Source organism: Hyperoodon ampullatus (assembly GCF_949752795.1).
Source record: "Hyperoodon ampullatus genome assembly, chromosome: 12".
Classification (NCBI taxonomy): domain Eukaryota; kingdom Metazoa; phylum Chordata; class Mammalia; order Artiodactyla; family Ziphiidae; genus Hyperoodon; species Hyperoodon ampullatus.
In genome coordinates this window covers 33369054-33383821 of record NC_136925.1, presented here as the reverse complement: position 1 = coordinate 33383821, position 14768 = coordinate 33369054, and the positions used below count along the sequence as shown (strand labels likewise).

General features: G+C 35.8%; 1 protein-coding gene across 3 annotated transcripts in view; it reads right to left on the bottom strand.

Annotated features, from left to right (window-relative positions):
• GRIK2 (glutamate ionotropic receptor kainate type subunit 2) overlaps positions 1 to 14768 on the bottom strand; it is a gene marked incomplete at both ends in the record, with an annotated part of 630446 nt that overhangs the window by 324241 nt on the left and 291437 nt on the right. For all 3 annotated transcript variants that reach the window (XM_079716371.1, XM_079716372.1, XM_079716373.1), the window contains 3 exons: positions 212 to 385; positions 3272 to 3325; positions 10501 to 10682. In XM_079716371.1, coding sequence (XP_079572497.1) covers positions 212 to 385; positions 3272 to 3325; positions 10501 to 10682 — 410 coding nt within the window. The remainder of the gene's footprint in view (positions 1 to 211; positions 386 to 3271; positions 3326 to 10500; positions 10683 to 14768) is intronic.

Sequence of the window (14768 nt, the reverse complement as noted above, 5' to 3'; positions counted from 1 at the left end):
ACTTGGATAAAAGTTAAATTTGCCACATAAAATTGATTTAGAAAATTGTTAATAGAATTATTGGCAATAGTACTTTTTTTTTGGCAATAGTACTTCTGATATCATGCCTTTAACATTAATAACTAAACCGAAGTTTGGATCCAGATGACTCAATAATTTATGCAATATTACTTAGAAACACACAAACTGATCTTTAAGTGGGTATTCATACCGTCATAAATCCATCCAGCAAACCTGAATCGGGTTTCGGAGGTGCCTGCAACCGTTCCATAGACCACTTTTCAATGATGGAGGAGACTTGTGTATTTTCTGTATTTAATATTCTGAACCCTGTCATGTTAACGCCACTGTATCGGTAGGGCTCTACATCAAGAGCGAAGAGGTCCTAAAAGACAAATTTCTTTGTGTTAGTATCAAGAGAGAATATTCATAGGCAAGTATAATTGAAATAATCATGTATTCCTGCTTGCCTTAGGTTACTTAACACCACTGTGTCTCAAGTGATGTTTAAACATCACAAATCACCAAGATTCAAATACATTATCCTCATGCTTTGCCAATGCAAATATATATACACTCTACATAAACAAGTACATATATATATTATTCCAGTTCCCCCAGTGGAACAACAGGCTTTTCTACAACTTACCTTTAAGGTTTGCGTAAGCTTTCTTCTCTATGTTAGGGATAGCTTGCACTTAAATTTTATGCATTACTCTTTTATATTTAACTGATTATAGGTGTTTTCCCATGTCTTGCTTCCTTGACTGGTTATTGCCATTTTTGTGTTATTTTGCTTTGTCTTTTTTCTTTTTTTTTTAAGAAACAGATCATGAAATATAGCTTCTAACTAATGAAAATTATATCAAAGCTGAGGAAAAAAGTTAACAAAACTGGCCTTATTGGTTACAAGAACTCTTGTAGTTCTTTTGTCTTATACCCTATCTAGCCACTCCCCCATAAGGAACACTTCAGACTCTGGTTGCCCTTTCTACTCTATATACAGCGAGTGCTCTGGATTTGCCCAGGAGATAGGAGGCCAAAGCTGTCGGGGCAGTCGGATGTCACTATGAGAACATGCAGCATGTGGGACTTTTGCCCCCACTGAGTTGGCATTAGCTATTCCTTAGATCTTATAGACAACATTGAGAGCCAGGGCAAGATGCAGTGCCATTGGTCCTGGGCACAGCTTGCTCATACAGCTGTACAGACTAGATTATAGAAGCAAAATTCAGTGAAGAGAAGCTGATGTTGGCCTGAGCTCTATTCCGTGCTGTGAAAAATAAAAGGAACTTTTAGGTTTTTAGTTTTCAACATTTGCAATCTAGCCAAGGAGATTATCTCTTCTCTCTCTCTCTCTCTCTCTGGCTATATATATATTTACATACACACACACACACACACACACACACACACACACATATATATATATATAATGTAGTGCAATATATGCTAAGGGGCAAAAGAGTACAAGTGATAAGTGCAAAGAGTCAGAAGCAAGACAAATGATTTTCAATTTTTATGGTAAAGAACAACTTCACAGAGAAGATGGGATCTGAGCTGCCATTAAAGAATGGCCATGCTCTTGATAGGCAAAAGACAAAAGGAGACCAAAATGTCAGTAGAGACACAAAAATTAGAAAATATAAAGTCTACTCAGGAGACTGACCTAAATCACTTTGGCTATAAGAGAATTCATGAGGTAGAACAGCGGCAAAAGAAAATAGGAAAGTTAGGTTAGAATCAAACTGAAAAGGACCTTCAGTTATAGGCTAGATGAGTCCTACATATACTAAACTAGTTTTATTTCCCATTTTTTTAATTAAGAGATGCTTTCGATTTCCCTAACATCTTATGATTATGGTAGAACTGAGTTTCAACAGCATTGAAATATAATTTGCTGATGAGTGAAGGCTTCTACTCACTCTCCACCAGCCCATCACTAAGTTTCTCACAGGCTGCAAAAAAGCTGCCTGGTGGTAAGTGATACAGATATACAGCAGAGTTAGCCTTAGTATTTACCAGTAAAATACAACCTACTGTGTGAAGCATCTTCATTGAAGAAGAGTTCTTTTTACAAGAAGCTATTGTGATCAATTTAGATTTAAAATTTAGTAATTTAGACCAATTACTAAATTTTAGTAATTTAATCTGGTAACTTCAAGACTCCTAAAAGCAAGGAGATCAATTGGAAAACTTTTGAGTTAACAAAGAGAGAGCATTGGCTAGACTGGTCACTGTGGGAAAGGAGAAGATGCATACTACAGACACTATGGAGAAAAAATCAGTGGCATTTTGTTGGGGATACAGGAGTTAGAGACAGTGGAAGTTTTGAAGCAAGAGTCAGAAGATGAGTCACTTCAGAGGACAATACATTAAGGTTTAAATAACTTGAAATTATCTTAATGCCACAACAATTAGAAACGTTCTGCAATGCAGTGATATACAACAATTCAGGAATATTACAGATAGACATTTAGATCTCATTTGAACAAAGGTCATAACTGAAGCTCTAAGTACATACCAGTTCTGAAGAAAATAATTGAAGAGGAAAAAAGAAAATAAGATACATGCCCAAACTTGGAGAGGCTCTCATATTGGGGGGATGGGCAGGAAATAGTGACAGAGACAGATAGCTGTTTCACAGTGGAAGGAAAACTAGGATAATGTATTGGTAAAGAAATAGAGCTAAGGGTAAGTAGGTTTGATAAAAAAAAAAAAAAAGAATGTCAGATTTTCATGCATATTGAGAAAAAACTGTAGTGGGTATGTAAAGACAAAAAATAAGGGTAACATTCAATTTGCTAATTGCAAATTAAATCATATTTACTTAAAAAAATCCAACTTAACATATGCAAAAGCAGAATAGAAAATTTAATCTACTAAAGGAGCAGCTTCAGTAAACCTGATTTCAGTTAAGTCAATGGAGCTAACAACATAAGAATTTGTGCTTTTCTAAAACATTGATTTCTCAGCAAACTAATTTTAAAATCCATTATGTTCTGAAAGTCCTCTAAGCAATATAAAAATAAGACATTATTTTGAATTAATATCTGAAACGATATTATTTCAAAATCATCACCTTCCCACCAAGAATCATTAGTTCTCTATGATGATAATTCCTCTTGGGTTTTATCAAAATAAAATAAATCATAACTTTAAAAGTGCCAGTATTATATTACTTCTACCCACTCAAAAACCCATTTTTCATCCTGAAATTCATTATAAGAAAATTTAGAGCATTATCTTTATGTTTTAATAAATTACTTACCAGTGTGGTAAAGATGTAATGATAGTATTCTGTCATCATTCCCATAGCTAATGCCTAAGAAGTAAAAAATTAAAATATTAATATTGAAGGTACACGTTAGATGAAATACATTATGTCAATAAGACAAGTGAGATGAAAATAGCAGAATGTAATGAAGGATCAGCCTATAGTATTCAGGTTACATTAAAATTGGGTCAAACTAAATCTTTTTTCCATAGTTAAAGAAGATTAGTGGTTACAAAGGAATTTCTGAACCAATTCTCTTGATAGAAAACCTATTAATTGAATGTTTGCAATTGTAAAACTTATGCTTTACATATTAAAAGAGGCATTAAATTTGAAACAAAACCTCAAATTAGCACATCTTAGTTCATTATATTTGTAATATCTTCACTACAAATACCATAATAAGGAACTCCATTTTATTTTGTTGAAAAGTATTACTCAATTAGGAAAACAGTGCTCCAAAGTACACCAACAGGAATTATTTTTAGCATTTTAGAGACATTTTCTTAGTATTAATGAAGCAAATGTAAATCACCACTGTACAGATAAAGGAAAGTTTATTTTTCATTAATGAACAATTGAAATTTACTATGTTTTATTTCACACTTCTACAGTCCTCATCAATTTTAGACTATCAGTCTTAAAACAAGGACTTTGGGGTTAGAACTTCCAGTCATAAGAAGTGTCAATTTCCTCTCTGAATATACAGAATCCTTTAGAAATAGCTGTTTATCAGTGAACAGTAGCTGGTGATGATAATTGAAAAATCATGCATTTTTGAGCTGAATGAAGAGCTCTTAGTAGGAAACAAGTATTCTCAGGTGCATCTAATATTCTTCCACAAACTACTAACTACTCAAATTGGTTTACTAAGTAGCTGCCCCAGCTACATCCTTTGTATTCTATACCCATAGGTAGGTATTAACCAATTAGCTACAATAAAATTTGTATTTCCACAGCATTAGCTGTTCAGTAAGAAAAGATAGATGTTTGTGAAAATTTTTGGGATATATAAAATGTATTTTTTTAAAGGGGGAAACATTTGTTAATGAAAGGTAGCATCAAAGAATTGAGCAGAGGAAAGGAACTTAGGAACTGTGATATTGTAATTTATAATAAGAAATATGTATTTGGTCTTCATCCCATTTCTGGCACAAAACTCCAGAAACTCTTAGAATTTCCCAAACAATAAAAGCAATGGGAACATCTTTGTTATAATATTTGGTTTCTTTTCTTCACTTCCTGAAATTGCTTCAGAGCCATAAAGGTGAAATGGGTGTCTTGTTATGCTTAGCAAGCCCCTTTCAACCACAACTGAGTTTATGTCAAATGAGGTGACTTTGGAAAATCCCCTAAGATGGGAGGGTGGGTGCTGGTTGCCAGGGGAAAGCAATCTCATGATTGGAAGGTTGAAACTTTCAGTTCTACCCTGGTGACCTCCTGGGAAGGAAGAGGGGCTGGAGACTGAGTTCAATCGCCATGGCCAATGATTTAATCAATCATGCCTATGAACTGAAGCCACCAGAAAAACCCAAAAGGAGAGGATCTGGAGAGCTTCCCGGTTGGTGAACATGTGGAGATGCGAGGAGAGTGGCATATTCAGAAGGGTCGTGGAAGCTCCTTGCCCTTTCCCTGTATCTTGCCCTATGCATCTCTTCCATCTGGCTGTTACTGAGTTACATCCTTTCATAATAAACCGGGAATCTAATATGTAAAATGTTTCTCTGAGTTCTGTGAGTTGCTCTAGCAAATTAATCAAACCTAAGGAGGGGGTTGTAGGAACCTCCAGTCTACAGCCAGTGGGTCAGAAGCACAAGTGAGAACCTGGACTTGTGGTTCATGTCCGAAGTGGGGGAGGTGGGGGAACAGTCTTGTAGGACTAAGCCCTTAACCCGCGGAATTGGATGCTACCTCTGAATAGATGCTGTCAGAACTGAATTGGGTTGTAGGACAATGTGCTGGCATCAGAGCACTGATTGTGGTGTGGGGAACACCCCCACACACACACACAACTGAATTGGATGCACAACTCTTAGAAACCAAATAATATTTCCTGAATGGATAAAAATGATATGAGCCAATAACTCTCTGATAAATTTACATTTAAGCAAAAATAAAAATTTACAAGATTATCTTTGTAGAAGGTATTCATTGTTCCTGATGGATATGTGTTAAAGGTTTCCCAACTTCAGAACTACTCAATGAGAACTCAGCATTACCCTTGTCGATATTTTTTACTTTACCAACTCAATAGGCATAGAAATATCGATAGGGATAAATGAAAGAAACAGCGATTCAGATGTATAACTATAAATAACACTTACATAATGCCTAAAAAGTGCTGGGTGCTACTCTAAGCACATTGCACATCTTAATCAATTTAGGCCTCATTAAAAATCCTATGACGGGCTTCCCTGGTGGCACAGTGGTTGGGGGTCCGCCTGCCGATGCAGGGGACGCGGGTTCGTGCCCCGGTCCGGGAGGGTCCCGCATGCCGCGGAGCGGCTGGGCCCGTGAGCCATGGCCGCTGAGCCTGCGCGTCTGGAGCCTGTGCTCCGCAACGGGAGAGGCCACAGCAGTGAGAGGCCCGCATACCACAAAAAAAAAAAAAAAAAAATCCTATGACGTAGGTCCTGTTATTATTTTACAGGTGAAGAAACTAAGACATTAGCCAACAAATTGAGACAGTGAGTGGAAATAAACTCCAGGTCTCTAACTCTTGGAGCTTGGATATAGAGCATAATCTATGCCTTTTATAAAGTGGCATATTTTATATTCCCAAAGATATAGATCCACTTAGGATCTATACATTCTAAAATTTTGGCTGTTTCCTCCTTGATAATTCGAAAACCTGGGAATCTCAGCCCAATCCTGGAAATCGTGTTTTGGAGGCGAGGGTGGGAGGTGGTTAAGAAAATAGTGTTCTGTACCAGCCCCAGGTTTCTTCTTCATTACATTGAAAAGAAGCCTTTAAGGGATAAATGAGGACTGTGTGAGCAATTCACTGACCTCCTTTCAGTCTTTGATTCTGAAAACAAGAGTCAGTATGGACTATGAACTTAGATCTAAGTAGAAAAGTTTAGTTATTTTTGATGGAGTACCTATACTCTAACATGAACAAAAGTGAACAACGGGGATACTGTCTTGAAAGGTGAGTTAATAATTTCCAATGGGAATTAAAAAAGAACTTGTTCTGGACCTTCTTTTAATTATAGCATTTATGTCTTGCTACTACTGCTTCTGAATGAACTGTGTGCACACTTCAAACCACATTAAAAAGAACAAAATTATTATCTTCTTGTGTATAAATAAGAGTGGCCACAAAAGAAAATTGCTTGTGCCACATCACCCCTCCTGGAAAGAAATACCACAGATTAATTTTTTCCAAAATCAAAATATTGTTAGAATTTCCCAGCATTTAACTGATGTAGTGTTAACAATGCCATATGACAAATTAACACATGCAGTTATCCAGGCATATAATTGGCAACCAGTTTATCCTTCAGGTTATATCTGGACATTACATTGCTTAAGGTTAACAATTGGAGGGGTAGATTTTATACGTATTTCTTAAAATTTTATTATATTTTACTTCTTGCTGCTGTCGCAGTTTCTTTGTATCTGCTTTTACATTTTTCCAGGCTAAAAAGTTTGATTTCACACTCTCTGATATGGACTTTAAAGTTCTTGGTTGCTATTTTTTTCTGTGATAGAATGTCTTCGTGAGACTTTACTCCACAGCATCCTGGCCCTGCCATAGAGGATTCTCTTTGACAAATCTGAGTAGAGGTGGAATCTTTTGCTATTAAGACACGTATGCCAATGAGTGCCCTTAATTTGCCTCAGAGGAAATCTAGCCAAGCCGAGGCTTCACTCACTTTTAAAGCTCTCAGGCAGGAAAACTTCAAATTCATGGTTGCTCACTATTTAGTAAGAGCTCAGTCAGTTTAAATGAAACAAACAAACATCTCTTTTTCTTGATACTCCTAATATTTGTTCTTGGATTAAGCCAGACAAACTGAAAGCCCATTTGTGCCTTATCTTCAACTCTTGTACCATTTCTCTGGAGTGTCATCATTAGCCAACGTTGAGGAATCTCAGAAAAATTTCATAAATCATAAAATGGAGTCCTATTAAATGTACTGCTGCAGTTACAAAAAAAGAAGCTATTTACTTTCTTTTTAAATTGGTTTCTAGAGTAGCTAAGATCCAAATATGAGATAAATGCTCTCTGGGACAAGGTAAGTTTTAAAAAAAGATCCCACCATATGCGGTCTGCCAGTGTTACAGGATCAAAAAGCATGCATTCTGTGTAATAGTGTTACTCTGACTTCAATTTAACTTTCATATTCTCCTTTCCCCTCCGTTCTGATTTTTCACCTACTAATCTTGTTAAAATTATATAATTTTACTGTTGTATATATTTTAGATACTACTTTAATTCTGTTTTCATTTTGCAAATAGCAGGTTACATATCAGAAAACAAGTATGAAATAAGGGATATATCAACTAGAAGACAGAATGGAAATTCTATTATTAAAGGTGATGGATACTCTCACCTTTCAAACAGCAAAATAAGTCAGAGTTAGTTACTCTAGAGACAAGACAACTGATCACCTATATACTTGTTGGAGGCCTAGAGAAAGCCTACCAAAAGCCTATTATTTGTCACTGACAAATAGTACAGTGATACTCCAGGCATAAAGGAAAGGTATCCTTTCCAAGTCTGTGTATTCTAAATGTGACCAAGAATTGTTTGGTATTAAATGAAAAACAAATCCCTATTCTAGATTCCAGTGCTTACTTTATCGCATCATTTTGTTCCCAAAAAAACCCAACCAAACAACAACAACCACCCTTATATTCTTTATTGCTCAAATATAACACTAGAGCAATTTTCCAAATCCAATTAAATATTTTATTGTAGTGAAACCAACATCCATATTGGAAGACTGGATAAACATCTGCTTAATAAACTAACCATGTTATAACAGACATTTACTGTTGGTAGTTATATTTTATGAGATATAATTTAACATCTGAATCTGCATAACTCTCTAGTAGAGATATTTTATCGTACACATTTGAGAGGTTTCAAGACAGGTGGCTAACCTCCAGTCAGTCAGTGTGTATAGAAGAGCTTAAAAAACAAAGTCCAAAGACTTGTGTTCAAATTCAGGATCTACTACATAGTACAGCCTTGTACTAGCTATTTAACCCCTTACATCAATCCCCTCATATATAAGATATGAGCTAATAATAATTGTTTTCCAGTGTGCTGTTAGGCCTGAAGAGTGCTGAAGTAATAGTAAGAGGTTTTACTGCTATGAATTGTTTCATTTGATTGATTTAGAATTATCTTTTTAGGTAGGCAATGCTTATTCTGAAATGAATACTTCCTAACATCACTAGGAGAAATATAAATCCCTCTGCTATTTCCTTGATCAATGATGGACACTGATCAAACTACTTAATCTTTCTGAGACTCAGTTTCTTTATCTGTAAAGTGGAGCTAGTCCCTACTTCATTTGGTTATGGTGATGATTAAATAAGATCAAATGTGTAAGGCATCTCAGCATACAAGACAGGTAAAGAACAATTTTTTTTTCTCTTTTTCTTACTAGTTGATTTTAATGGTTGAGCTGCTTAATTGTTGATTTGAAGTTTATTCCCTCATTTCAGCACAAAACAGAAATATCTACTTCATTGATCAATATTCACATTAACAAACGGCATTTTAGCCATTTGAAAGTAACCTCGGAACTTCAATGTGCTTTAAAGATCATCAATATTTATATTACTTTCCTATAAGACAATTAATTAAAGTACTTAGACTTTTTATCAGAAAATCACATCAAGGTGACTTCTCTGGCTTCTTTTTTTTAAACCGACTGTGTAACAATAACATTTTGATTTAAAAAACAAAAAACCAGGGGACTTCTCTGGCGGTCCAGTGGTTAATACTCCACGCTTCCACTGCAGGGGTCACGGGTTTGATCCCTGGTTGGTGGGGAACTAAGATTCCCACATGCCACACAGTGTGGCCAAAAAATAAATAAATAAATAAACAAGACAAAAAGACAACCCTCAGAATGGGAGAAAATATTTGCAAATGAAGCAACTGACAAAGGATTAATCTCAAAATTTATAAGCAGCTCATGCAGCTCAATATCAAAAAAACAAACAACCCAATCCAAAAATGGGCAGAAGACCTAAATAGACATTTCTCCAAAGAAGATATACAGATTGCCAACAAACACATGAAAGGATGCTCAACATCACTAATCATTAGAGAAATGCAAATCAAAAGTACAATGAGGTATCACCTCACACCGGTCAGAATAGCCATCATAAAAAATCTACAAACAATAAATGCTGGAGAGGGTGGATAAAAGGGAACCCTCTTGCACTGTTGTGGGAATGTAAACTGATACAGCCACTATGGAGAACAGTATGGAGGTTCCTTAAAAAACTAAAAATATAATTACCATATGACCCAGCAATCCCACTACTGGGCATATACCCTGAGAAAACCATAATTCAAAAAGATACATGCACCACAATGTTCACTGCAGCACCATTTACAATAGCCAGGACATGGAAGCAACCTAACAGTAGGTGAATGGATAAAGAAGATGTGGCACATATATACAATGGAATATTACTCAGCAATAAAAAGAAACAGAATTGAGTTATTTGTAGTGAGGTGGATGGACCTAGAGACTGTCATACAGAGTGAAGTAAGTCAGAAAGAGAAAAACAAGTACCTATGCTAACACATATATATGGAATCTAAAAAAAAAAAAGGGTTCTGAAGAACCTAGGGGCAGGACAGGAATAAAGATGCAGACGTAGAGAATGGACTTGAAGACACGGCTTGGGGGGACTGGGAAGGGGAAGTTGGGACGAAGTGAGAGAGTAGCATTGACATGTATACACTACCAAATGTAAAATAGATAGCTAGTGGGAAGAAGCTGCATAGCACAGGGAGATCAGCTCAGTACTTTGTGACCACCTAGAGGGGTGGGATAGGGAGGGTGGGAGGGAGGCGCAAGAGGGAAGGGACATGGAGATATATGTATACATATAGCTGATTCACTTTGTTATACAGCAGAAACTAACACAACATTGTAAAGCACTTATACTCCAATAAAGATGTAAAAAAAAAATTTCAAACTCAAATTTAATAAATAAATTAAGAACTTAAATAATTTAAAGATTACCTGTTTCAAAATGCCTGCTGCCATTTCATGGCTACAGTCAAAGATGACATGGAACTCCTTGCCTCTTTTCATTTCTTTTAGTAAGGGTTTTGCATCCTTTGTATCAGCAGGTAGTTGACGGATCTTAAGTCGAAGATTGTATCTTGATGGAGCTTTGATGAGCTCCTGCAAGCGAATGAGACCTTTAATGAAAAAGAAAAAAAATAGAATGTTACAGAAAAAACAGAGTAGTTCATAGAATCACAAAACATACCTGATTTCCTTGACCATGTACATGTGTACGTCATGACGTGACCATTGAAATTCCTACTTCAGAACTCCCAATCCCCAGTTATTTTTGTTAAAATCACTTCTCAAATTCTTAGGGTATTTCTCAAAGTATGAAAGACATACATGACTGTAAGTTAATGTAAATAATTTAAATATATAAAAGAATAAAAAATAAAATAGTTTCCCTCTCTATCCTAATTTTACTCCCAGTGGGTTGTCACTGTTGATGGTTTGAAATATTATCCTCCATATGCATTTGCACATATATACATAGAGGGTTTTTTTTTTTGTATTTTACATCAATAATTGTTTTGTGACAATGTCTTATAGGTCATTGTAAGTTAGTGATTACTGTTCTAGTTTGTCCAATTAAGTTTTAGTGGACATAATTTATGTAATTATTCTCTATTATTACAAACTTTGGTTATTGTTTCTTGTTTTTGTTCACAAGTAATGGTCTAATAATTTGGTGTATATGTAAGAGTGATATATTTTTCTTAATAAGAAGACTAAATAGCCAGAAGTGTAATTAAATCACTTTAAGAAATAAAACTTTCCTTTGTATTGTTTTTATTTGTATCATTCTGTATTTCTTCAGAAATAAATATAACCACAGAAATTACTAATAAAGCAAACATTTTCCTAGAAAAGCAGCTCCTGATTATATGTTTCAAAAATATATCAAATTAATAGGTCCATTTTCAATAGATCATTAAACCGTTATGCATTTTTAAATAACAGAGACAAATCAATGAATTTATTCCTTTATAGAAACTTTCTAAGTAATGAAACCCCTTAAAAACTGATATAAAAGATCCAATATATAAGAGTATGATAAGAAAAGAACGATCATACAATTCTATTAGCTTGGACAAAATTAAGCAATTTCCTTTCCCCTTCTCCCCTCTTCCTTCTTATTTACCCCTTTTACCATCTCATCTTTATATTTCTAAAACTCTGCTTCTATCTTTCCTGAAAAACTACCTTCATAAATATTACTATGACAAACAATAATAAAGGAAACTATTTGTAAATAACTATCTGGAACTCTCTCTCTCTCTCTCTCTCTCTCTCTCTCTCTATATATATATATATATATATATATATACACACACACACATACTCTCTTTATTATATATATATAACTCTATTTGGAAACAGGAATTAAAAGAATCTTACTATGACTAAAAATCTACTGTATATTAAAATAACATGAGATCTAAAGAATAAAATCTAATTCTAGGAATTTTTTTCATTCAGTTTTTAAATAAATAATAGATCCTCTTAGACATGTAATGCTATATACACTTTAATATGTTGCAACATAGTTAATAAAATTAACATGACTAATTTTCAGTATTTTTATCCTTGAGACATGCAAGATAAAACATATGTAAATTCATAAATATATCTAGTATCTTTTGCTTTTAAAATATCATCCCACCAGACTTCCCTGGTGGCACAGTGGTTAAGAATCCTCCTGCCAGTGCAGGGGACATGGGTTCGATCCCTGGTCTGGAAAGATCCCACATGCCTTGGAGCAATTAAGCCCATGCACCACAGTTACTGAGCCTGCACTCTAGAGCCTGGGAGCCACCACTACTGAGCCCATGTGCCACAACTACTGAAGCCCATGTGCCTAGAACCCGTGCTCCACAACAAGAGAAGCCACGGCAAGCAGAAACTCGTGCACCACAATGAAGAGTAGCCCCCGCTCGCCACAACTAGAGAAAGCCCACGTGCAGCAACAAAGACCCATTGCAGCCAAAAAAAAATAATAAATAAAATTATAAAAAATTAAATGAATTCATTAAATAAAACATTGTCCCAGAAAGTTTACTTCATTGTAAGTTATTTTAAAATTTTGATATATAAAATCCTACAAATAATATTTGCATAAATTACACAGTATAATATTATTAGTAAAATAAATACTACATAATTAATTGATATCAAATATACCCATTAAACATGATACAATTCAGTCTAGGGAATTATGTATATAATGATTACAGATGTTAACACTGAACTGTACAAAGATGAAAACAAATATTTGAATTTATAACACCTGCTTAATTGTAGCAGCATTTAACACTGGGCTATAAAATCCTCTAAAACATCTATAAAAGGCTATACATTTCTTTACATATGGGAGTACTCTGTAACTAAATTAGAATAAATTCTTAAAGGGTAGTAACGTTGTTTAACTACTTTTTATAAATAAACCTGAATATAATTGCTGTAAGGCAGTGGCTCCCAAACTTTGGAAGGCATGATAGTAACCTGTGAAGCTGGGGTACAATCTAAACAACCAAATAAGAATCTTCAGGTGATAGGACTCCTGCGTGTACAATTTTTTTTTTTTTTTGTGGTAAGCAGGCCTCTCACTGTTGTGGCCTCTCCCGTTGAGGAGCACAGGCTCCGGACGCGCAGGCCCAGCGGCCATGGCCCACGGGCCCAGCCGCTCCGCGGCATGCGGGATCCTCCCGGACCGGGGCACGAACCCGCGTCCCCTGCCTCGGCAGGCGGACTCTCAACCACTGCGCCACCAGGGAAGCCCCTGCATGTACATTTTTAACAATCTTTCCAGGTGAGAGATTCAAAGAGTGTGGCCAATTTCCAAAGATAGGTCTGGTTTCAGATAAGTGTCTTATGAGAGCTACCCTTTGATAGCTATATTGTAGGATAATAACTATTTTATATTAACTAGTAGCATAAGACAATAAAACAATTAATTCAAAGAATGATTTCCAACTTCATTAGGAAGAGTGAGTTAAAAACTGTAAATACAACTGACTGTAGGAATAAGAGAGAGAAAAAAAGACATTCATTTACCCATGCATCAAATGTTTATTAAATTTTTACTGTAGGTCAAGCACTGTTCTAGACATTGAGGAGACAATGAAATATATAAATAGACAAATTTCCTGCCCATACCACGCTAAAAATACACAGGGGGACAAACGCTACTAAGCAAGCAATTATAAATTAAAAATTGCAATACTATTTTGATAGGGAAAGTACAGATGGTTGAGGAAGCATACAGCAGGATCACCTAACTCAGAATGGGAGTGTTCAGGGAAATTATCTCAAAGGAGGTGACGTCTAAGTTAATACCTAAATAAAAAGAGAAAGAATGGAAGGAATGGATGGAAGAAAAGACAGCTTTTATACTGGCATGGAGGTGAGAGAGCATGGGCAAAGAATCTTAAGAAGCAAGGAAGAAGTGCTGACAAGTGTAATTTGAGAAGAGGGCAGGGATGCTTAGGATGCCCTTGTATTTTACAGTAGAGTTAAGGCCTTAACTTAAAGGTGGTAGAAAATGCTCACTTGGAATCTGCATTTCAAAAGAATCACTCAGATTTTCACTATAGAGGACAGAAGAGAAGAACTAAAATGGGAGGAAGAGTTGGAAGACAGTTTTAATAACGCAGGTTGGGAAAGGGTAAGGTGTGTGTTCAGGTCAAGACGGTAGGGAGAGAAAGAAGAGGAGGGACTAGAGATTTTTTGTGTGTGTGTGGTGTGTTAGTTTCTGCTTTATAACAAAGTGAATCAGTTATACATATACATATGTTCCCATATCTCATCCCTCTTGCGTCTCCCTCCCTCCCACCCTCCCTATCCCACCCCTCTAGGTGGTCACAAAGCACAGAGCTGATCTCCCTGTGCTATGCGGCTGCTTCCCACTAGCTATCTATTTTACGTTTGGTAGTGTATATATGTCCGTGCCACTCTCTCACTTTGCCTAGAGTCTGTCATACAGAGTGAAGTAAGTCAGAAAGAGAAAAACAAATACCGTATGCTAACACATATATATGGAATCTAAGAAAAAAAAAGGGACTAGAGATTTTTGAGAAAAGATGGTAAGTGGTTGGTGAGGGAGAAGGGCTGAGTCAGGGAGGTTTCTCAGATTTTTGGCTTGGGCATCTGTGAGGAGAGAGTGCTTCCAGAGTGTGAGGTCATGGGAGGAGTCTTATCTAGATCAGCAGTTCTCAAAG